The sequence below is a fragment of the Oncorhynchus clarkii genome, chromosome 2, assembly GCF_045791955.1.
Source record: "Oncorhynchus clarkii lewisi isolate Uvic-CL-2024 chromosome 2, UVic_Ocla_1.0, whole genome shotgun sequence".
Lineage (NCBI taxonomy): Eukaryota > Metazoa > Chordata > Actinopteri > Salmoniformes > Salmonidae > Oncorhynchus > Oncorhynchus clarkii.
The window spans coordinates 78,679,806-78,705,005 of NC_092148.1; the positions used below are offsets into that span (position 1 = coordinate 78,679,806).

General features: G+C 42.2%; 1 protein-coding gene and 1 pseudogene across 1 annotated transcript; one reads left to right on the forward strand and one right to left on the reverse strand.

Annotated features, from left to right (window-relative positions):
* Positions 1-3,543: 3,543 nt before the first annotated feature.
* LOC139378213 (ubiquitin carboxyl-terminal hydrolase isozyme L1-like) lies at positions 3,544-5,004 on the reverse strand (annotated as a pseudogene).
* Positions 5,005-20,251: 15,247 nt separating this feature from the next.
* On the forward strand, positions 20,252-25,140 carry LOC139374316 (V-type proton ATPase subunit E 1-like). The gene is made up of 9 exons (XM_071115349.1): positions 20,252-20,501; positions 21,466-21,531; positions 21,611-21,720; positions 22,885-22,951; positions 23,064-23,153; positions 23,290-23,358; positions 23,484-23,578; positions 24,185-24,272; positions 24,479-25,140. Exons 1-9 carry the CDS (start codon positions 20,469-20,471, stop codon positions 24,539-24,541), a joined length of 681 nt encoding a protein of 226 aa, XP_070971450.1. The 5' UTR covers positions 20,252-20,468; the 3' UTR covers positions 24,542-25,140.
* The last annotated feature ends 60 nt before the right edge of the window (positions 25,141-25,200 follow it).

Below are 25,200 nucleotides of genomic sequence, written 5' to 3' on the forward strand. Positions count from 1 at the left end.
AGCGAAAATGCCCTTCTAACCTGCTAAGAAAATCACTTTGCATCGAAGTCGCGTGAAGAGTCTGTTCCATTACAGGTCTGTGCATGGTCATCGTGGTCAGCCCATGGCGCTGCACACATCTGATGTATATTTAAATCTGGTTACTATGGCTGCGTTTAGACAGCCTGTCCAATTCTAATAATTGTCTTTTGTCCAATCAGATCAGCTCTGATGTGAATTTTTTTTTTTTTTTTTGAAAAATAATTTTTATTTTCATTTCACATTCAAATACAAATTCAGTGCATAACGTTGTACATAACATGGATACTTACAAACAGTATCAACAAGTACCGTAACAATATAAGAATATCAAAACTCCTAAAAAAAGTGCTGTTCTGCAGAACCTGAGCAGTATTATTGGCCTATATTCAAGATTAACATGCCTCTAACAATCTCCAAAAACAATACAAACAATTCTATAAATAAAAATATATACATATGCCAAAATGCACTCTGGAAAAAACTGTGTATATCAAATATCTACAAAGGCTTAGATTACATTTCAATTGTACCTATGTAATACAATTATATATCGGTTATAAACACATTTACAATGACGGGTAAATCCCTTTCCATCTCTGTCTTACTGATGCAATGCCCCCCTTATCTATTTCAAATTGTATTCTTTTCCAAACTTCCTGTTTTATAAATTGAACCAATCCCGTCGGTGACCACTTGAGGGTGTCATTAACTGCACCACATCTGGCCTCCCAAAGTTTGGTCTTGATAAGGGACACCAGAGTCACTAATGCTAATAATTGCACCCTTTCCACATTTTTTATTTCAAGTTTGACAACCCCTTCATAATCAATGTTTTTTAAAATCTCAAAAAATTGTTTACTTTTTCCCCCAAACTGATTGAGCAAAGGAACATTCCCATAAAACATGTGGAATTGTTTCGATTGCGAAACAATTGTCCCTGGGACAGAATTTATTTAGGGTCAAATTATGATCGTATAAAGTTGAACGGACCGGAAGACGTCTGTGTAAAACAAGCCAATTAAAATCTTTCAGTCTGTTGTCTAACCCTTTTAATTGTGTCCGTATCCAGGTGGAAGGCGATATTGGTAATCCGTCTCTAGGACGACAATTTTCTATTAATTTGGCGTATAGCAATCTGTGGTTGATTACATTTTCCTTTACTTTGCAGACAGGGGTTTTCCTTGCCCATTCCACTATTTTCTTAAAATGTAACGGGATAATTTCAGCTTTTGGCTTACTATTATCCCACTTCACCATGAACCTTAACGGTACAGACAGCCAGAATTTTATTAAAATGTGACATTTGTGTACAGAAGACGACAAAAGACAACAAATGTTTGAGTAGAACAACGCATCTAGCTTGAGAGGAATATGAGGGAAATCCCTTCCACCAGCCTCTATAGGCTGGTACATCCGATCTCTACGGATGTACTCATATCCCCCCCAAAAGAAATTAAACAGTACCCGTATAAAAGTTTTTCTTAGTGACACCGGCATGGGAAACACATATGCAAGGTGAAGTAATGAAGGCAGAATGTCCGCCTTCAGCACTAACACCTTCCCACTAAAATATAGTCGCCTGACTTTCCACAGTCCCAATCTTTTATTAATTGATAATAGTTTTTCTTTCCAATTGAACATGTCATCTTTAATTTCATTTCCGAAAGATATGCCGAGCACAACCATTGGTCCTGTGCACACAGTCAAACCACATAACTGGTCCGTTCTCCTTTTCCACTGTCCCAAATATTTTATTTCTGTTTTATTCTTGTTTATCTTCGACCCAGACGCAACAGAGAATTCATCAATGACTTTGATAGACTCTTTCAAGCTCAGGTCGTCTTGTAAATATAAAACTGTGTCGTCCGCATATTGCGATATTTTTAGCATATCCCCTCCAGGTAAAATGATGCCTTTGATGTTGTAATTTTTCCTAATTGCGCATGCGAAAGGTTCAATATATAAAACATACAATAGAGCAGATAGAGGGTCACCCTGTCTGACACCTCGTAATTGCTTGATAACATTTCCAATATTCCCATTAATATTTACCCTGCTACCCACATTACTATACAGAATTTTTACCCATTTCATAAAATTATTTCCAAACCCAAATTTCCCCATAATTCTAAACAAAAACTCATGGTTTACCATGTCAAAGGCTTTTTCCTGGTCCAAATTCACAGTAATAGCTTGCAGGTGCCTTTCCTCTAAATAGGCTTGAACGTCTCTGTGCAATTGCAAGTTCCAGGTTAATCTTCTCCCCACCACACCACATGTTTGGTCTAAACCAACAACATATGCCATGGCAGAAGATAGGCGATTAGTTACGGCTTTGCTTAATAATTTATAGTCAACACACAACATTGTTAAAGGTCTCCAATTTGCTAATGTCTTGGGGTCTCCCTTTTTATACAGTAGTGAGATTACCCCCTCACACATCGAACCTCCCATATGCTCTAAACCAAATATAGCTCTAAACACTTCCAACAGATGACATCCAATTATATCCCAAAAAACTATGTAGAACTCTTTAGAGAGCCCATCCACTCCTGGTACTTTGTTATCTTTCATGCTCTTCAGTGCCATATAAATTTAATCTAATTTCAATTCCCCTTCTAATTGGTCTCTAATATCCAAAGGTATTTGCACATCCACGCATTTTAAAAATGTAGTCCCTTTCTCATAATCAATTGTTTGTTTTTGAAATAGCTGAGAAAAGTGGTGTGTAGCGACACCAAGCATGCCATCTCTATCCTCAACCATCTCCCCATCTTGGTCCAATAAAGCCGAAATAGTCCTCCTCTTTCCCCGTGATTTAATTTGCTTGAAAAAATATGCCGAGCACTTCTCATCATTTTCCCATTTATCTTGCTGACTTTTAAAAATGAAGTCTCGAGCTTTCTTTTCGAATAATGTGTGTTGCTTTTTCATTAGGATACCCAATTTGTCTTTATCTAACCCACCACCATTTACATTTCTGATGTGAAAATACCCGACGTGATTGGTCAAAATACCAATTAGTGGGGAAAATATCATAATTGGGCTGCCTGTGTAAACACGGGTTTATGGTTTTTTATTATGGTTTTCACAAAGTCATAATTATTGCTAAAACCCGACTATTTCTACACTTTATCTTCTTAAAAACGGGGTTTAAAACTAACCCTAACCTTAAATGAAGACCAAAAAGCTCATTTTTGTTTAGAAAAATGTTGACGATATAGCCTATTTTGACTGTGGCTATAGAATCTACTAGAAACCCAGGTTTACTTGTGGGGGCGAGACAACATATTTGAATAACATGTATTTCATGTGATGTAATAAATTATTTTTACAATGTGTGATGAAATAATAGAAAATACAATTTGTTCATGTAACAGAATGTTTGATCATTTTGAGACTACAGAAACAGACCTAAGATGTAGCGTTGACATCCTCGTCATCAAACACAGACACCAGGCTTTGGCAAGCTTTACTATGTGCTGCAGTGTGTGTGAGGGTGTACATTGTTTGTGTTTCAGACTACGTGTGTGCCTTCTTGGAGAAACAGAAGGCTATAGCAGAGAAGTGGACCTCCCCCTCCTCTCTCTCCACAAACTCCTGACAAACACGAGCCGCATCCCAGATGAAGGAGTTGTCCTGGGTGTCTCCATGGTTTACTGGCCATCCTAGGATCCAGCTCATAAAGTATTCTGTTCACCTTGACAAAGGTAGTTAAATGGAAGTTGACGTGATCTGCTTCGACCCGGCATTGGCCCTGTGCTGCCACGTCATAATAGGCCTCTCTGGCGGCCTGGTTCATCTCTAGGTGGGCAGCTTTGTTAAGGGGGGTCATCCAATATGTCTCGTTCAACTTCTTCACAGGCGAGTCACCATGGTACTACCATGTGGGTGGAGTTTTCGGCAAATGCGTGCAGCAGAGCTACGATGCCACAGGAGTTGACCACTTTGTTTCTCAGGAAGAAAACAGTCAGACCCCCAAACACCAGCTCTCCTTCCTCTTCCCGGAACAACTCATGCTGTTCCGTTAGCAGGAACCGCAGAATGACGGTGACGCATGGAATCGGTACAGACGACAAATCGTCCTCGTCCAGACCTAACATGTCCATGAAACGCCAGCTACCACACACACCCAGCTTAGTAAGCAGTTTGTTGAACATCAAGGGGTTCATCTTCATAGGTTTCCACTACAGCCTACTCGACTCGTTTAGGTCCCAACTGTTGGTAAATGTTGCAGCCTGTGAACAGCCCAACTTTGCCCTGAAGTTGATAAATATATTGATAAAAGTCACCTTGTCAGATAGAGATTTACAGTTATCAAAATGTCACGCCAGGGTAAGCCTACACGAAACACAGACCTTATTTTAAGTGTTTCTAAAATCCCCTATGGAAAAAATGAATGTTGGGAAAATTATTTCCATGTTTGACCTCTACGTTTTATAGGTTATATGACTTATACTGTGGTACTCTATATGGCGACCGGAGTATGGGCAAGTGGGTGTGTCAAAAAGAAAGTAGTGGGCGTGTGGAAAGGAGTGGATGTCGTAGCTGGCACTAAGACCGCAATCAACGAGCTGTATAAAGCCATAAGCAAACAAGAAAATGCTCATCCAGAGGTGGTGCTCCTAGTGGCCGGGGACTTTAATGCAGGGAAACTTAAATATGTTTTACCTCATTTCCAGCATGTTACATGTGCAACAGAGGAAGAAAAAAACTCTAGACCATCTTTACTCCACACACAGAGACGCATACAAAGCTCTCCCTCGCCCTCATTTTGACAAATCTGACCATACTTCAATCCTTCTGATTCCTGCTTACAAGCTAAAACTAAAGCAGGAAGTACCAGTCACTCGCTCAATATGGAAGTGGTCAGATGATGCAGATGCTAAGCTACAGGACCGTTTTCCTAGCACAGACTGGAATACGTTCCCGGGGCTCATCCGATGGCAATGAGGATTATACCACATCAGTTACCGGCTTCATCAATAAGTGCATCGATGACGTTGTCCCCACATTGACCTTACGTACAACCCCAATCAGACGCCATGGATTACAGGCAACATCTGCACTGAGCTAAAGGGTAGAGCTGCCACTTTCAAGGAGCGGGACACTAACCCGGACGCTTATAAGAAATTCTGCTATGCCCTCAGACGAACCATCAAACAGGCAAAGTGTTAATACAGGACTAAGATTGAATCCTACTACACGGGCTCCGACGCTCGTCGAGTGTGGCATGGCTTGCAAACTATTACGGACTACAAAGGGAAGCCCAGCCGCGAGCTGCCCAGTGACACAAGCCTACCAGACGAGCTAAATTACTTTGATGCACGCTTCGAGGTATGCAACACTGAATAATGTATGAGAGCACCAGTTGTTCTGGACGACAGTGTGATCAGTGTAGCCGATGTGAATAAGACCTTTAAACAGGTCAACATTCACAAGGCAGCAGGGCCAGATGGATTACCAGGACATGTACTCAGAGCATGCGCTGACCAATTGGCAAGTGTCTTCACTGATATTTTCAACCTGTCCCTGGCCGTCTGTAATACCTACATATTTCATGCAGATCACCATAGTCCCTGTGCCCAAGAACACCAAGGTAACCTACCTAAATGACTACCGAACCGTAGCACTCACATCTATAGCCATGAAGTGCTTTGAAAGGCTGGTCATGGCTCACAACAACACCATCATCCCAGAAACCCTAGACCCACTCCAATTTGCATACCGCCCCAACAGATCCACAGATGGCACAATCTCTATTGCACTCAACACTGCCCTTTCCCACATGGACAGAAGGAACACCTAGGTGAGAATGCTGTTTATTGACTACAGCTCAGCGTTCAACACCATAGTGGCCTCAAAGCTCATCACTAACCTAAGGACCCTGGGACTAATCACCTCCCTCTGCAACTGGATCCTGGACTTCCTGAGGGCCGCCCCCAGGTGGTAAGGGTAGGCAACAACATGTCTGCCACACTGATCCTCAACACGGGTGCCCCTCAGGAGTGCGTGCTTAATATCATCCTGTACTCCCTGTTCACCCGTGACTGCGTGGCCAAGCACGACTCCAACACCATCATTAAGTTTGTCAACAACACAACGGTGGTAGGCCTGATCACCCACAACGATGAGTCCTATAAGGAGGTCAGAGGCCTGGTTTTGCCCTTGCACTATACAGTTGATTAAAATAATCAACTAATCATCAAGTTTTGATCACCTGTGTAGTGTTAGGGGGGGAAAAAAAAATCAAAATGTGCACAGAGTTTGGGAAACCCTGTGTTAGACGGTTTTGATTGAGCAGTGTTTAATTTTTTTTACCACGCTACTACCGTACATTGACCTACATTGACCATACGCCGAGAGTTTGAACTTCTGTTTTTAAGCCATAGAATAAGTCTGAGTGTGTCACGTTCGTCATAACAAGGAGACCAAGGCGCAGTGTGAGATGAATACATTCTTCTTTATTTAAACGAAGAACACTAAACAAACTAACAAAAACGTGACGCTATAAACACGAGTGGTGACATGCAACTACACATAGACAATAACCCACAAACTATCCAAGGCATATGGCTACCTAAATATGGTGCCCAATCAGAGACAACGATAAACAGCTGCCTCTGATTGAGAACCAATCTAGGCAACCATAGACATAAAAACACCTAGACTGGAAAAACCCCATAAACATACAAAAACCCTAGACAGACAAAAAACACATCCCCCTCGTCACACCCTGACCTAACCAAAATAATAAATAAAACAAAGATAACTAAGGTCAGGGCGTGACAGTACCAGAACATAGAGCAGGCACAATGCGTCCTGGCTGGATGCCCATTCTAGCCCCGCAAATGCGAGAAGTTGGAATAGAGCGCACCGGACTAGAATAGCGCACTGGAGACACGCATATTGCGCATCTTTGAATAACAAGGTGCCTGGCTCAGGTCTCCTACCTGACTCAGCCAATCTCCTCGTGCCCCCCCCCCCCCAAAAAAAAATCTTGGGGCTGCCTCTCAGGCTTCCGTGCCAGCCGTGTACCTTCGTATAGTCACTGTTCCTCTATTCTCCTGTATTTCCCCTCGTAGTATCACTGTTCCGCTTTCGCTGCCTCTAACTCCTCCTTAGGACAGCGATACGCTCCCGGCTGTGTCCAGGGTCCTACTCCATCTAATACCTCCTCCATTTCCCCATTAATCGCTGTTCCTCCTTTTCACGCTGCTTGGTCCTGGTTTGGTGGGTTATTCTTTCACGTTCGCCATAACAAGGAGACCAAGGCGCAGCGTGAGATGAATACATTCTTCTTTATTTAAAACGAAGAACACTAAACAAACTAACACAAATAACAAAAATGACCGTGAAGCTATAAACTCGAGTGCTGACATGCAACTACACAGACAATAACCCACAAACTGTCCAAGGCATATGGCTACCTAAATATGGTCCCCAATCAGAGACAACGATAAACAGCTGCCTCTGATTGAGAACCAACCTAGGCAACCATAGACATAAAAACACCTAGACTGGAAAAACCCACATATCACCCTCATCACACCCTGACCTAACCAAAATAATAAATAAAACAAAGATAACTAAGGTCAGGGGGTGACAGTCGTATTTCACTGTTAGTTTTACACACAAAAAAAATACATTTTAGGTTATAAAATGGACCATTATTTATTCATTTATTCAGGTAAGAGATGATGGGTGTACTTCATGCGTTGTATGCATGTGCAGCTTTCACCTTGATATTCACTCAACCACCTACTTCCGGCACCGACAGAGATGGCCGCCTCGCTTCACGTTCCTAGGAAACTATGCAGTATTTTGTTTTTTTACGTGTTGTTTCTTACATTGGTACCCCAGGTAATCTTAGGTTTCATTACATACAGTCGGGAGAAACTACTGAATATAAGAGCAACGTCAACTCACCATCATTACGACCAGGAATATGACTCTCCCGAAGCGGATCCTGTGTTTTGCCTTCCACCCGGGACAATGGATCGGTTCCCAGCCGACGACCCTAAACAACGACGCCGTAAAAGGGGCAAACAAAGCGGTCTTTTGGTCAGGCTCCGGAGACGGGCACATCGAGGACCACTCCCTAGCATACTACTCGGCAATGTCCAGTCTCTTGACAACAAGGTTGATGAAATCCGAGCAAGGGTAGCATTCCAGAGAGACATCAGAGACTGTAACATTCTTTGCTTCACGGAAACATGGCTCACTCGAGAGACGCTAACAGAGTCGGTGCAGCCAGCTGGTTTCTTCACGCTTCGCGCCGACAGAAACAAGCATATTTCTGGTAAGAAGAGGGGCGGTATGCCTTATGATTAACGAGACGTGGTGTGATCATAACAACATACAGGAACTCAAGTCCTTCTGTTCACCGGACTTAGAAATCCTCACAATCAAATGTCGACCACATTATCTACCAAGGGAATTCTCGTCGATTATAATCACAGCCGTATATATATTCCCCCCCAAGCAGACACATCGATGGCCCTGAACAAACTTATTTATTTATTTATTTAAGTCTAGGTAAACTGGAAACCACATATCCTGAGGCTGTATTCATTGTAGCTGGGGATTTTAACAAGGCTAATCTGAAAACAAGACTCCCTAAATTCTATCAGCATATCGATTGTGCTACCAGGGCTGGTAAAACCCTGGATCATTGTTATTCTAACTTCCGCAACGCATATAAGGCCCTCCCCTGCCCTCCTTTCGGAAAAGCTGACCATGACTCCATTTGGTTGCTTCCAGCCTACAGACAGAAACTAAAACAAGAAGCTCCCGCGCTCAGGTCGGTTCAACGCTGGTCCGACCAATTTGATTCCACGCTTCAAGACTGCTTCGATCACGTGGATTGGGATATGTTCGCATTGCGTCCAACAACAACATTGACGAATACGCTGATTCGGTAAGCGAGTTCATTAGAAAGTGCATCGGCGATGCTATACCCACAGCAACGATTAAAACATTCCCAAACCAGAAACCGTGGATTGATGGCAGCATTCGCGCGAAACTGAAAGCGCAAACCACTGCTTTTAACCAGGGCAAGGTGACCGGAAACATAACCGAATACAAACAGTATAGCTATTCCTTCCACAAGGCAATCAAACAAGATAAGTGTCAGTATAGAGACAAAGTAGAGTCGCAATTCATCGGCTCAGACACAAGAGGTATGTGGCAGGGTCTACAGTCAATCACGGATTACAAAAAGAAAACTAGCCCCGTCGCGGACCAGGATGTCTTGCTCCCAGACAGACTAAATCACTTTTTTTGCTCTCTTTGAGGACAATGCAGTGCCACTGACACGGCCCACTACCAAAACCTGCGGGCTCTCCTTCACTGCAGCCTACGTGAGTAAGTGCCCTGTGCAACTGGGTACTCGACTTAATGACGGGCCGCCCCCAGGTGGTGAGGGTAGGTAACAACATCTCCACCCCGCTGATCCTCAACACTGGGGCTCCACAAGGGTGCGTTCTGAGCCCTCTCCTGTACCCCCTGTTCACCCATGATTGCGTGGCCATGCACGCCTCCAACTCAATCATCAAGTTTGCCGACGACACTACAGTGGTAGGCTTGATTACCAACAACGACGAGACAGCCTACAGGGAGGAGGTGAGGGCCCTCGGAGTGTGGTGTCAGGAAAATAACCTCACACTCAACGTCAAACAAAATAAAGGAGATGATTGTGGACTTCAGGAAACAGCAGAGGGAGCACCCCCCTATCCACATCGTTGGTACAGTAGTGGAGAAGGTGGAAAGTTTTAAGTTCCTTGGTGTACACATCACGGACAAACTGAATTGGTCCACCCACACAGACAGCGTTGTGAAGAAGGCGCAGCAGCGCCTCTTCAACCTCAGGAGGCTGAAGAAATTTGGCTTGTCACCAAAAGCACTCACAAACTTCTAAAGATGCACAATCGAGAGCATCCTGTCGGGCTGTATTACCGCCTGGTACGGCAACTGCTCCGCCCACAACCGTAAGGCTCTCCAGAGGGTAGTGAGATCTGCACAACGCATCACCGGGGGCAAACTACCTGCCCTCCAGGACACCTACACCACCCGATGTCACAGGAAGGCCATAAAGATCATCAAGGACAACAACCACCCGAGCCACTGCCTGTTCACCCCGCTATCATCCAGAAGGCAAGGTCAGTACAGGTTCATCAAAGCAGGGACTGAGAGACTGAAAAACAGCTTCTATCTCAAGGCCATCAGACTGTTAAACAGCCACCACTAACATTGAGTGGCTGCTGCCAACATACTGACTCAACTCCAGCCACTTTAATAAGGGAATTGAAATTGGAAATTGATGTAAAAAATGTATCACTAAACACTTTAAACAATGCCACTTAATATAATGTTTACATAACCTACATTACTCATCTCATATGTATAGGTTTATACTGTACTCATTTAAAATGCTGCATCTTGCTGCATCTACTGCATCTTGCCCTCTTTATGTAACACATGTATCACTAGCTACTTTAAACTATGCCACTTTATGTTTATATACCCTACATTACTCATCTCATATGTATATACTGTACTCTATACCATCTACTGCATCTTGCCTATGCCGTTCTGTACCATCACTCATTCATATATCTTTATGTACATATTCTTTATCCCTTTACACTTGTGTGTATAAGGTAGTAGTTGTGGAATTGTTAGGTTAGATTACTCGTTGGTTATTACTGCATTGTCGGAACTAGAAGCACAAGCATTTCGCTACACTCGCATTAACATCTGCTAACCATGTGTATGTGACAAATAAAAATTTGATTTGATTTGATATTGGCTAAGAGGTAGATACTTCCCACTCCGTTGACGAGGCAGCGAATGGCACTGTGTCCCATTGTTGTCCTACTTTAAATAAAATAATGTGAGAGAAAAAAACTTGGCCACGTTAGCTACTACCAACAACATGACCATGATACTGAGTAGAAAACACTTCCATGTTGGCAGGCACATCGACTTACCACCCATTGGTCACCGTAGCATAACCGGCTTATCAACAGGTCAAATATATACTATATATATATTTTTTTATTGAACCTTTATTTAACTAAGCAATGGAGCCCAATCAGCCATGCAAAACGGTCTTAAGTGGCAACAAATCTGCCCAATTAGCTGATTCGCTTTCCATACAACCACTCCTTTCAAGACTCACTCACTTGGTCATACTCTGGTCACGCTATAGGAGTGCCTGCAACTACTCATACTTGCCATTGCTTGTTGGCCAAAGCCTATGTGGAAATTAATGTCGTTTTTGGAGGGTTTCTGGATAAACGCAGAAAATAAGGTCGGTGGTAACCACAGGTTTAGGAGATCTTATACGTTTTGTTCTATGAGATAATCTTCTTTAGCTAATGTCAGTTTAATGTCAAAACAAGCACAGAAAGGCGTCATAATTCATGAATGCCATGTTAACTGACTTATATTATCTCATTTTATTCACTGCTTTAGCACACTCTGCCAACCCGGATGTCCTAGCCGTGTCTGAATCCTGGCTTAGGAAGACAACCAAAAACCCTGAAATTTCCATCCTTAACTATAACATTTTCCGACAAGATAGAACTACCAAAGGGGGCGTTGTTGAAATCTACTGATCTACTAATCTTCTACTACGATCACCCCTCATCACTGTCAAACGCTCCCTAAAACACTTCAGTGAGCAGGCCTTCCTAACCAACCTGGCCCGGGTATCCTGGATGGATATTGACCTCATTCTGTCAGTTGAGGATGCCTGCTTATTCTTTAAAAGTGCTTTCCTCACCATCTTAAATAAGCATGCCCAATTCAAAAAATGTAGAACCAGCAACAGATATAGCCCTTGGTTCTCTACAGACCTGACTGCCCTTGACCAGCACAAAAACACCCTGTGGTGTTCTGCATTAGCATCGAATAGCCCCCGTGATATGCAACTTTTCAGGGAAGTTAAGAACCAATATATACAGGCAGTTAGGAAAGCTAAGGCTAGCTTTAACAAATAGAAATCTGAATCCTGTAGCAAAAAATCTAAAAAGTTCTGGGACACTGTAAAGTCCATGGAGAATAAGAGCACTTCCTCCCAGCTGCCCACTGCACTGAGGCTAGGAAACACTGTCATCACCGATAAATCCACTATAATTGAGAATTTCAATAAGCATTTTTCTACGGCTGGCCATGCTTTCCACCTGGCTACCCCTAACCTGGTCAACAGCCCTGGACCCCCCACAGCAACTCACCCAAGCCTCCCCCATTTCTCCTTCACCCAAATCCAGATAGCTGATGTTCTGAAAGAGCTGCAAAATCTGGACCCCTACAAATTAGCCGGGCTAGACAACCTGGACCCTCTCTTTCTAAAATGATCTGCAGAAATTGTTGCAACCCCTATTACTAGCCTGTTCAACCTCTCTTTCGTATCGTCTGAGATTCCCAAAGATTGGAAAGCTGCCGCGGTCATCCCCCTCTTCAAAGGGCGGAGACACTCTAGACCCAAACTGCTACAGACCTATATCTATCCTACCCTGCCTTTCTAAGGTCTTCGAAAGCCAAGTCAACAAACAGATTACCAACCATTTCGAATCCCACCGTTCCTTCTCCGCTATGCAATCTGGTTTCAGAGCTGGTCATGGGTGCACTTCAGCCACGCTCAAGGTCCTAAACGATATCATAACAGCCATCGATAAGAGACATTACTGTGCAGCCGTATTCATCGACCTGGCCAAGGCTTTATAGAGTTCAGTGTGTCAAATCGTAGGGCCTGTTGTCCGGACCTCTGGCAGTCTCTATGGGGGTGCCACAGGGTTCAATTCTCGGGCCGACTCTCTTCTTTGTATACAGCCGTGGCCAAAGGTTTTGAGAATGGCACAAATATTCATCTTCACAAAGTCTGCTGCCTCAGTTTGTATGATGGAAATTTGCATATACTCCAGAATGTTATGAAGAGTGATCAGATGAATTGCAATTAATTGCAAACTCCCTCTTTGCCATGCAAATGAACTGAATCTCCCAAAAAAAAACATTTCCACTGCATTTCAGCCCTTTCCACAAAAGGACCGGCAGACATCATGTCAGTGATTCTCTCGTTAACACAGGTGTGAGTGTTGACGAGGACAAGGCTGGAGATCACTCTGTCATACTGATCGTAATAACAGACTGGAAGCTTCAAAAGGAGGGTGGTGCTTTGAATCATTGTTCTTCCTCTGTCACCCATGGTTACCTGCAAGGAAACACGGACCGTCATCATTGCTTTGCACAAAAAGGGCTTCACAGACAAGGATATTGCTGCCAGTAAGATTGCACCTAAATCAACCATTTATCGGATCATCAAAAACTTCAAGGAGAGCAGTTCAATTGTTGTGATGAAGGCTTCAGGGCGCCCAAGAAAGGTTGATTCAGCTGCGGGATCGGGGCACCACCAGTACAGAGCTTGCTCAGGAATGGCAGCAGGCAGGTGTGAGTGCATCTGCACGCACAGTGAGGCAAAGACTTTTGGAGGATGGCCTGCTGTCAAGAAGGGCAGCAAAGAAGTCACTTCTCTCCAGGAAAAATATCAGGGACAGACTGATATTCTGCAAAAGGTACAGGGATTGGACTGCTGAGGACTGGGGTAAAGTCATTTTCTCTGATGAATCCCGTTTCCGATTGTTTGGGGCATCCGGAAAAAAGCTTGTCTGGTGAGCGCTACCATCAGTCCTGTGTCATGCCAACAGTAAAGCATCCTGAGACCATTCATGTGCGGAGTTGCTTCTCAGCCAAGGGAGTGGGCTCACTCACAATTTTGCCTAAAAACAGTCATTAAAAAGGAATGGTACCAACACATCCTCCGAGAGCAACTTCTCCCAACCATCCAGGAACAGTTTGGTGACGAACAATGCCTTTTCCAGCATGATGGAGCACCTTGCCATAAGGCAAAAGTGATAACTAAGTGGCTCGGGGACCAAAATATTGATATTTTGGGTCCATGGCCAGGAAATACCCCAGACCTTAATCCTATTGAGAACTTGTGGTCAATCCTCAAGAGGCGGGTGGACAAACAAAACAAATTCCAAACATTGATTATACAAGAATGGGCTGCCATTAGTCAGGATGTGGCCCAGAAGTTAATTGACAGCACGCCAGGGCGGATTGCAGAGGTCTTGAATAAGAAGGGTCTACACAGCAAATATTGACTCTTAGCATCAACTTCATATAATTGTCAATAAAAGCCTTTGACACTTATTAAATGCTTGTAATTATACTTCAGTATTCCATAGTAACATCTGACAAAAATATCTAGACACTGAAGCAGCAAACTTAGTGTAAATTAATTTTTGTGTCATTCTCAAAACTTTTGGCCACGACTGTACATCAATGATGTCGCTCTTGCTGCTGGTGATTTTCTGATCCACCTCTACGCAGATGACACCATTCTATATACCTCTGGCCCTTCTTTGGATACTGTGTTAACTAACCTCCAGACGAGCTTCAATGCCATACAACTCTCATTCCATGGCCTCCAACTGCTCTTAAATGCAAGTAAAACTAAATGCATGCTCTTCAACCGATCGCTGCCCGCACCTGCCCGTCCGTCCAGCATCACTACTAGGGACGATTCTGACTTAGAATGTGGACAACTACAAATGCCTAGGTGTCTGGTTAGACTGTAAACTCTCCTTCCAGACTCACATTAAACATCTCCAATCCAAAATTAAATCTAGAATCAGCTTCCTATTTCGCAAAACAAAGCATCCTTCACTCATTTTGCCAAACATACCCTCGTAAAACTGACCATCCTACTGATCCTCGACTTCGGCGATGCCATTTACAAAATAGCCTCCAACACTCTACTCAACAAATTTGATGCAGTCTATCACAGTGCCATCCGTTTTGTCATCAAAGCCCCATATAATACCCACCACTGCGACCTTTACCCTCTCATTGGCTGGCCCACGCTTCATACTCATTACCAAACCCACTGGCTCCAGGTCATCTACAAGTCTCTGCTAGATAAAGCCCCGCCTTATCTCAGTTCACTGGTCACCATAGCAGCACCCACCAGTAGCACGCGCTCCAGCATTTATATCTCACTGGTCACCCCCAAAGCCAATTCTTCCTTTGGCCGCCTTTCCTTACAGTTCTCTGCTGCCAATGACTGGAACGAAATGCAAAAACCACTGAAGCTGGAGACTCATATCTCCCTCAGTAGATTTAAGCACCAGCGGTCAGAGCAGCTCACAGATCACTGCACATAGCCCATCTGTAAACAGCCCATCCAACTACCTCATCCTCATACTTTATTTATTTTGCTCCTTTGCACCCCAGTATCTCTACTTGCACATTCATCTTCTGCACATCTACCATTCCAGTGTTTAATTGCTATATTGTAATTACTTTGCCACCATGGCCTATTTATTGCCTTACCTCCCTTATCCTACCTCATTTGCACACACTGTATATATACTTTTTCTACTGTATTATTGACTGTATGTTTGTTTATTCCATGTGTAACTCTGTGTTGTTGTATGTGTCGAACTGCTTTGCTTTATCTTGGCCAGGTCGAAGTTGTAAATGAGAACTTGTTCTTAACTAGCCTACCTGGTTAAATAAAGGTGAAATAAAAATAAATTAATTAAATGTATAACATCTCCTAAGCCTGTGTTAACCTCAGACCTTATTTTAAGGGTTTATCCCCAAACCCCATTCTTTCCCCCATAGGAATGGCTGAAAGATCAGAGGTAACTTATTTCTGTTTTTTAGGACTACAAGATGGCGAACTCTCTAACGTTATCGGGATTCAGTTTCTATGACAATCACGTTATCGTTGGGGGACCCATTTATGGCTATGATGACGTCTACGTGGTTTTGGCTAGAAGGGATACAGTTTGTCAGACTTTACTTTTCCCATTAGTTTATGAGTATAAACGTAACAGGTTATGAGAATAAGGTCATGAGACGGTTTAGGGTTAACTGAAACATTCAACTTTTGAAGTCAATTTGGCATAAACTGTATCCCATCCAGCCAATACCCAAATGCGTCCATGCTGTCTAAACTGCGCCGTCTAAATCAATTTACACTAAAAGACTATTTGAGTAACCAAATACAATTAGTTCGTTAACTAGCTAGCTTACATTGGTGTGTTCCTGCGAGCTAATTGTACCGGTATTTACGAACTGTGCCATGTCTGTAAGCTAAGTTAGCAAGCAAAACAAAACTTAAAAATAAAATTGTCAAGTGACAAAACTACAACCTTAACGATAAACTCAAGTTGGGGACGGTGTTGAAAAGGTGTATTGTTATAACGTTAGCTGCTGGCTGGAACAAATAATACCTATATTATATTAGCTATAATAATATGTCAGATGTATGACAAAGATCTAGAGGGGTCCTGCTGAAGCAAGTCACACAAAAAAAGTCTGAAATCGGTGCAATATTTAAAAGTCACAAAAAACGAACTTGTCTGAGATTCTTATGGAAAATAAGCCAAATATGCGCGGCACTTCATAAACTGACCCTTGAAAAGAAATGGTGATGGCATGAAGCGAGACGGTGGTTGGAAGAGCACGCTTGTTTGAAATGGAAAAGCGTTGCGGTAGCTTTTGATAAAGACGAACATCAGTACGAAGCAGCAGCTTTATAAGTGGGATGCTACTTCCGGGCTACTTCCGGAGGGGTTCTGCTAATTGCATGGAGATTGTGACTGCCGGTTAAATGGTGTCCCTTGAGAAGGCAAGAACAAGATGTACAGTGGGGCAAAAAAGTATTTAGTCAGCCACCAATTGTGCAAGTTATCCTACTTTAAAAGATGAGAGAGGCCTGTAATTTTCATCATAGGTACACTTCAACTATGACAGAAAAAATGAGGAAAACAAATCCAGAAAATCACATTGTAGGATTTTTAATGAATTTATTTGCAAATTATGGTGGAAAATAAGTATTTGGTCAATAACAAAAGTTTCTCAATACTTTGTTATATACCCTTTGTTGGCAATGACAGAGGTCAAACGTTTTCTGTAAGTCTTCACAAGGTTTTCACACACTGTTGCTGGTATTTTGGCCCATTCCTCCATGCAGATCTCCTCTAGAGCAGTGATGTTTTGGGGCTGTTGCTGGGCAACACGGACTTTCAAATTTTTAAGTGGGATAACTTGCACAATTGGTGGCTGACTAAATACTTTTTTGCCCCACTGTATGTCAGGAGAAGTGCAGTATTATCATAAGGAGAAATGCTTGGAATACGGAGGAGGAATGGAGGGGAAAAGTGAGGCAGAGGAGGTCTAAGAGAGAGAGGCAGGAAGAGGGTGTGCTTGAGTCGGTTAAAAATGGCGGGGCAAAAGCGAGACGTTTGTGAAATTATAATGGTAGAAAGTGTAAGCAGAGTGAGCTGAAGACAGGAGGAGAAATGGAAGTGAATGAGGTTGAAGTATCGGAGGTGGTAGGTTTGATGAAGTTCTTGGAGCCTGAGGCTTGCACGAGGGTCAGGATAAAGAAGAGTCTGACAGTAGGAGTGAAGTTTTTGGAAAACGTGGACCCTTGCTTTTTGGCTGATCCATTTGTGGTTTCAGGATGGGTGAAAACAGAGTTGGGTGCTGTGGAATCAGTGAGGTTAACCAGAAGTGGTCTTGTGATAATTGTTTGTGTTTCTGCTGCTCAGAGGGAGAAGGCTCTCCGAGTTAAACGAATGGGGGAGCAAGACGTGAATTGTTTTGCTCTCAAGAAAAGGGCGTCATTGAAAGGAGTAATTACTGACGTAGCAGAAAATGTCAAAGTTGACCGACTGAAGGGGAAGATTCTCTGTGTTTGTGATGCTTGTCGTTTGGTGCGACGCAGACAGGGTGAGGTGAGTGGTGAAACAGAAGAATCATTGTCTGTTCTTTTGAGTTTTGATGTTGAGTCTTTGCCTGATAAAGTGATATTCGGATATATAAGTTATCTTGCACAAGATTTTGTGCCGAATACATTACGTTGTTACAGGTGTCAAACATATGGGCATGTGGCAGCAGAGTGTAGGAGGGAGGTTCATAGGTGTGAGAAGTGTGCAGAAGGGCATGACACAAAGGAATGTGTAGCATTGGGGAAAGTAGTGGTATATGCTAATTGTAGGGGTGTCCATGGGGCTGGAGATCAGAAATGTCCCGTGCGAGATAGGCAGGTTGAGGGTTCCAGGGTTAGAGAAGTGCAGAAGTTGTCATATGCTGAGGCAGTGGAGAAAGTAGAGGAAGATGGAACGTAAGGGATGGAACGTAAGTTGCAGAAAATGGAGGTTGTGGTGGCAGCTGCAGAGAGGAAGCAGAATAGTTACAGGGTGTGTTAAGTGGTTGTGTCCAGTGGCGGTTTTAGCATGTAAATCTTGGTGGGGCAAAAAAGTATAAAAGTGGGACGCATGCCAGCAAAGCCACTATACAACATAACACAACACTAAACAATACATTAATTGCACTATAACGTTGACAAACGGTGCCCACAAACTGTTAGGGCCTACATAAAGCTGTCCCAACAGCAGTCCCATCTTACCACTGCTGCACCTGGCTATCAGCAAAGCCTTGTCTGGCAATGAAACAGTTAATTCAACTTTTTTTTTAAACATAGCTGATATGGCTGACTTGCTTAACAAATGTGGTTTCTAATGATAATTGAGATGTACAAACTATTGCATAAGGGGAGGGAGGACAAGCTGATAAGAGGCAAGCCATAATTTCGATTAAGACATTAATGAGCGAGCTAGGACGGATTTAGTCAATATAACTATTTGTATAGCACTTTTGAAATGTACGGCGACAGATTTCAGAACATGGGCCGTTCTTACAGTGTTCTCCCTGTACACCAAGTCAGAACCGTAGGATAAATAAAGGGGGCATGAAGCAAAAATGAAAGTTCTTACAATATTTGATGATTACATTTCTCTAAAACAGGTTATGGGCTACATGTGCACCACCAAGTCAGAACAATAGGTGAAATTAAGAGGGGTAAAGAGACCAAATTATTAGGGTGAGGCACATGGGCTACTAACATCTTACTACACAACATACACTTAGTATTACTTTCTTAGCTACAGTATACATATCTCCCTGGCATATTACATAATTTATGCAGCAGCATACAAGACATTTTTGGACTCACCTTGTTGTGCTGTGCTCACTTGAACAGGAAGGTGGCGCTGCGGTCCTTCGTAGGCAAATTTTGTCATTCTCTGGATGTATGGTGCTTTCAAAACAAATGGGAACTCTGGAAAAAAAACATGTTGAATCATGATGATGTCATTGATCTTCACGTCGTAGCTCTAGAAAGAGGCCGGATTTACAATTCCAAGTTCGATGACCGTTCAAAGCGTATTTTCCCAGTCGGAGCTCGTTTATTCCGAATTTACCAGTTGTCTTGAACTTGTTGAAGTCAAGTTTTCGCAGTTCCGAGTTAACAATTGTTTTGAGCATGGCACAAATCATGCTTCATTGACAGCTTGGCCAATGTTGAACGTTTATAATTTAAACTTGGAAAAGAGCCCCCTAATCCCAGATTTGGGACCACACAGCCGCTGTCACTGATTCCTTCCAAACCACTCATTGTTGAATTTGTGATTCCCAACTTGCTGTGTAATGTTTATGTCCAATGGCTGATGAGCATCTGTAATTTCTCTTCATTATTTATCTTCATATGACAAGGATTAAAAAGGATTTGCCAGTAGATTGTCGATGATGTTGACAGTCCAATCAAGGCTACTGTACATATAACGTGATTTGACATCAATTTATCTGCGTTTTCTGCTGGCTTGCACCACCACCACAGAAAGCACTGAGCTAGGCTGAAACACCTGCATTTTGGAGCTGCCTTACTCAAGAAAACAAAAAAGAAACCATGTTTGTATGCAGCTTATTAACTCAATTATGTCTTTTTTTTTTTTACATTGTTTGCAAACTGATATGTGAATACGTATTAATTTCAAAATAACATGCAAAACAGGCAAGCATTTGCTAAAAATGTGGGGCTCAATCCCTGAATAACGGGTCGCCACTGGTGGTGTCCCATCCTTTCAGGTTGTTGGTCTGAGATAGGACTAATAGATTGAAATAGTGGAGTAGGATGGGGTTATTTTTTTATTTTATTTTTAAAACAAGTTCTGAGTGTCGTGTTAGATGGTAGGGTATTTGTTTATTTATTTTTTCAAGCTAGGTATAAGGGAGTTGTACTCCAGTCTAGTAGGTGGCGGTAATGCAACATTTATTGGATGCCAACCGCCGTTAAACCTCATCAAAGAAGAAGTAAACCGACCCTTGTTGTGAACGCGCAGTTCTCTGTCACCCAGTCAGCTGACATTCAGTGCCAGTTTGTTGCTTGTCATTAGGCCCATGTTTTTACGTCGTGTATGAGCAACTGAAAAATCTATTTAGTCAAAACAAGTATCTGATTATTTTTAGTCAGTTGTTTTCTAGCTACCTTTATTAGTAAGCAAAAAACAACAACTGAAGAACCAGCCATGGCGCTCAGCGATGCCGACGTACAGAAACAGGTAACATTATCTTGCTTGCTAAAGCTAGCTAAATTTTGCTAACACAAACTATTATAAAGTAGAAAAGTTAATCTGTGTGCTTTCTTTTTAGTTGGCTATGCTAACATGTCTGCTTTGTGGGATATACAGTTAGCTATATATTTGTCAGCTCTCACCAGATGTCAAAAGAGCTACCATAGTTCGATGCATCATGGCACTTCCCCTTATGATTCAAAATGTATCTAACTGTCCAGTGTTTCCAGATTTCTATGAAATATGATCTATAATTAATTACAATATGAGTGAAATAGTTTTCCTTCACAAATGTATTTAGTATGTTAAAAATCAGCTTTTATGTGTGGGCATAACGTTACTCCAACAACAGAATGATGTGTGCTTATACTTTACATTTAAAAAAAAAAATGGATATGTAGACCGTTGATTGGCAGCTCATCATCTATGAGGAAATAACTTTTTGAAACGGTCTATTTAGATACAAGTTAGAGTTTTTTTTTTCTTCTCCCAATTCATGCTTTGGCCACATACGAGTATAGGATGAGTCAAACATTATTTGGATATGAGTTAACAGAATATTCACCTCTAAAAGTGAGATTTTCACTGGACAATTAGGCCTAGTTTAATTTAGCAAGTTAGAGAACAAGCAAATTAATTGGTGCTTTCTATGCATATCAACCCACTCTAATCCATGAGTAGATTGGTTTGCCATGCCAGTAATTTGCTTTGCCTTGATATATTGTGCCTCTGGGTTTTTGTGTTGGAAAGGCACTTTGGGAATCAATAATGCCCCCCTGCCTAATGTTTTAGAGTGCATTATATGAAAGATGGCATACAGGCAACAATGTACTGCGTCTAGGCATAGCTAGTTAAAAAATGTGCCTTTGGGACCTATGACGGTGGATTCCTCACTTGTTCATGAGAAAATTAGTTCTACACACTTCTTCATCCCCTGTTTCTCCTTGGACAGATCAAGCATATGATGGCCTTCATTGAACAGGAAGCCAATGAGAAAGCAGAAGAAATTGATGCAAAGGTAATGCTCTCCCATCTAGCCTGCAAGTCTGGTAAAGGTACTGTTCAAAATATTCAAAAATGTGTGTCTGCTCCTAAAGGCAGAAGAGGAGTTCAACATTGAGAAGGGCCGTCTGGTGCAGACACAAAGGCTCAAGATCATGGAGTACTATGAGAAAAAAGAAAAGCAGATAGACCAGCAGAAGAAAATGTGAGTTTTTTTTCCCCCGTTATATCCCAGCAGTTGAAGTGAATTCTTCTCAGCTGAATGGGACATACTCTTCATAATGATATCTTTTCTGGAGGCAGATCCTAATTTAAACAGTGTGACATTTTGGCAATTACTACTTCTTCTTACCCAGAGTCAGATGAACTCATTGATATGTCTCTGCGTGCAGTTTGAAAGTGTTTGCGCGATGACTGGAAGTCTACAGGAACAGCTAGCATGCTAGTATGCTAACTTCAAAATGACACCGTAACATCACTATTCTGCCCTACCAAGCAAAAATCAGTGGTGGAAAAAGTACCCAATTGTCATACTCGAGTAAAAGTAAAGATAGCTTAACAGAAAATTACTCAAGTGAAAGTCATCCAGTAATATACTTCCTGAGTAAAAGTATTTGATTTTAAATATACTTAAGTATCAAAAGTAAATGTAATTTCAAAAATATACTAAAGTACCAAAAGGTCAAGTATAAAAATAAATAAAAAATCTTTATGGCAAACCAGATTTCTTGATTTTTAAAAAAATTCACGGATAGTCAGGGGCACACTCCAACACTCAGACATAGTGTTAAAATGAAGCGTTTGTGTTTAATGAGTCCATCAAATCAGAGGCAATAGGAATGAGCCAGGATGTTCTCTTGAAAAGTGTGTGAATTTGACAATTTTCCTGTCCTGTTAAGCATTCAAAAGTACTTTTGGGTGTCAGGGAAAATGTATGGAGTAAGAATAACATTATTTTCTTTAGGAATGTAGTGGAGTAAAAGTTGTCAAAATATAAATAGTAAATTACAGATACCCCCAAAAAATGACTTAAGTAGTACTTGAAGTATTTTCACTTATTTGCCTTGGTTTCACAGTAACTTTATGCAGTTAGGGCTAACATGACCCCCATTTTCTTCAAAACACAATACAATATAGGCAGGATACTTGTCCACATGATTAAGCATGTATTTAATGTAGCAAAAATGATATTAACTAATTTTCAACCAAATGAGCAGTTTTTTTACCTTCTTGGTAGAGCAGTATTCTTCCCTTTTGCACCATCATTTGTTCTCTCCATGTTGTCCTGTCCAAACCATGTGCTGTGCCTCTCATTGATAAGAGTACTTGACTGCCAGTCTGCCACTTAATATTTGGCTTCTCCACACAGTCAGATGTCCAACCTGATGAACCTGGCTCGACTGAAGGTGCTGAAAGCTCGTGATGACATGATTTCGGTTAGTGGCGGCTTTCCTGCAATTATCTGACCACATTAAATGTTTCGCCTATCAACAACATTTTAGATTTCTTGTTGCTAGTGATGTCTGACTCTTTCTTTCTGTGTGTCAGGATCTGCTAACTGAGGCTCGTCAGAGGCTGGCTAACATTGCCAAGGACCCGGCGAGGTACCCTGCGTTGTTGGAGGGGCTAGTTCTGCAGGTAGTCTTTCTGTGCGCTCAGGATTAATCCGACTCATGTAGGCTGACAGAAGTTTGCCGTGCCGCTAATACTCACTGTCATGCAATGAACCATGGCTACTATATGTGGTCTAATTATGTCCGGACTTCAATTTCAGGGATTCTACCAACTGCTGGAGCCCAAAGTTATAATTCGCTGCCGGCAGCAGGACATTGCCATGGTGCAGGTCAGTGTTATGTTATTTGCCATTGTCTGTGTATCATGACTGATTTCAGCTTGTATTATGACTTGAATTGGCCTACTTGTGTTTGAGAATTTGGATTCATTCACAATTTGGTTTTCACCATACAGGCTGCTGTTCAGAAAAATATCCCCATCTATAAAGCTGCTGTGAAGAGCAAGATTGAAGTTGGCATTGACCAAGACCGGCACCTTTCACCAGACATGTATGAGATTCCTTTTCATTTCACATTAATTGTTGCTAAACAAAGAGCACATCAATGACTAAGAGGTACAATAACAACCCAACAACCAGGATGCTAAAATGGGAGTCAGGTAGCCTAGCAGTTAAGAGCGTTGGGCCAATAAAAGAAAGGTCGCTGGTTCGAATCCCCGAGCCGGCAAGGTGGAAAAAATCTGCCGTTTTGCCCTTGAGCAAGGCAGTTAACCACCAACAACAACTGCTCCCGGGTGCCGACGATGCCGAAGTTGATTAAGGCCGCCCCCTGCACCTCTCTGATTAAAGTGTTGGGTAAAATGCGGAAGACACATTTCAGTTGAATGCATTGTTGTTCAACTGACTAGATATCCCCATTCCCTAAAATAGAGTGCATGTATTTGTATTCGGCACATTAGCAATGCAAAGGAATGGGAGAGATTACATCTACTTTACTGTTATGTTAAAATGGTTTTACATCTGTTTTTGAACGTTAACTTTATCACACTGTGCAAATTAGGTCTATCCATGTGATTGATTGAGATAATAGGACATGAGCAAGCTATAGTGGTCCTTCAGCGAGTGACTGTGACCTGTATGATTCTGGTGTCCACAGCTCTGGAGGTATTGAGATGTACAACGCTAATGGGAAGATCAAGGTAGCCAACACCCTGGAGAGCAGGCTAGACCTCATGGCCCAGCAGGTACAGTTAGGAATCACAATAGAAATACCCCAAACACTAACCCAAGTATGTCACATGTACTCCTCCAACAGGATGAGGTTGATTTGAATCTGCTTGATCTTATCTACCTTAATATCCTTTGTAAGCTCGGTTGATGAGTACTCTGTATCCTGAGTAGTACCGGGACAGCTAGGTATTCACTCTGACCTCTGTTTGTTCTCTGACAGATGATGCCTGAGGTCAGAACGGCTCTGTTCGGTGCCAACCCGAACCGTAAGTTTTTGGACTAAAAGATGGTGATGCTGTTGGGGACAAAGGTTAAGGGATCATTGGAAGTGTTACTGCGAACAAGCCTCTCATTTGGGCTGGATATGTTGAAAGTTGAGCACAGCCTAAGAACACCCTTTCTCTGATCTTCCCAACTTTAAGCACTTATCTATATGATCTTCCAAAGTAAGAACCTGTTTTATGAGACACGATGTGAGGGAGAATGTGTGTTGTCTGGTGTTAAGGGTAGGTGGCTTTCACAAGTGTTTTATACTACCTCCTCAGTTTACCACTGCTCCCCTCCCATCACTAAGGGTTGTCTGATTGTCCCCTTACTTTCCCTTGAGGAATAATCAAGTTATTTTTGTTTACTGTAAGGTGTCCAAACACCTAACAGGGTGGCTGCCGCTGTATTCCTTTTGATGTTTGTGTGTATTTTGTGTGTTGAGTGGGAACATATTGGATTGGAGAATGAATGTCTTTTGTTGTTACTTACCCATGTGATTAACAATACATATGCAACAAAGAAACATGAATATTCACTGTTTGTACACAGATTGTTCATTCAATTCAGATGTTCTCCAATGAAGAATAAAATGGTTATTCCAACCCTATCATAAAATGTATAAAACAAAATGCTTTCATTGCCACCTAGTGGACTTAATCCAAAGTGCGTTGGCAA

What these genes read in the sequence shown, in the direction of transcription:
- LOC139374316 (XM_071115349.1), top strand. Translation starts at nt 20,469, where the DNA reads ATGGCGCTCAGCGATGCCGACGTACAGAAACAG. An exon ending in CAGAAGAAATTGATGCAAAG is followed by an intron (nt 21,532 to 21,610) that starts GTAATGCTCTCC and finishes CTGCTCCTAAAG; the next exon opens with GCAGAAGAGGAGTTCAACAT. An exon ending in TAGACCTCATGGCCCAGCAG is followed by an intron (nt 24,273 to 24,478) that starts GTACAGTTAGGA and finishes GTTCTCTGACAG; the next exon opens with ATGATGCCTGAGGTCAGAAC.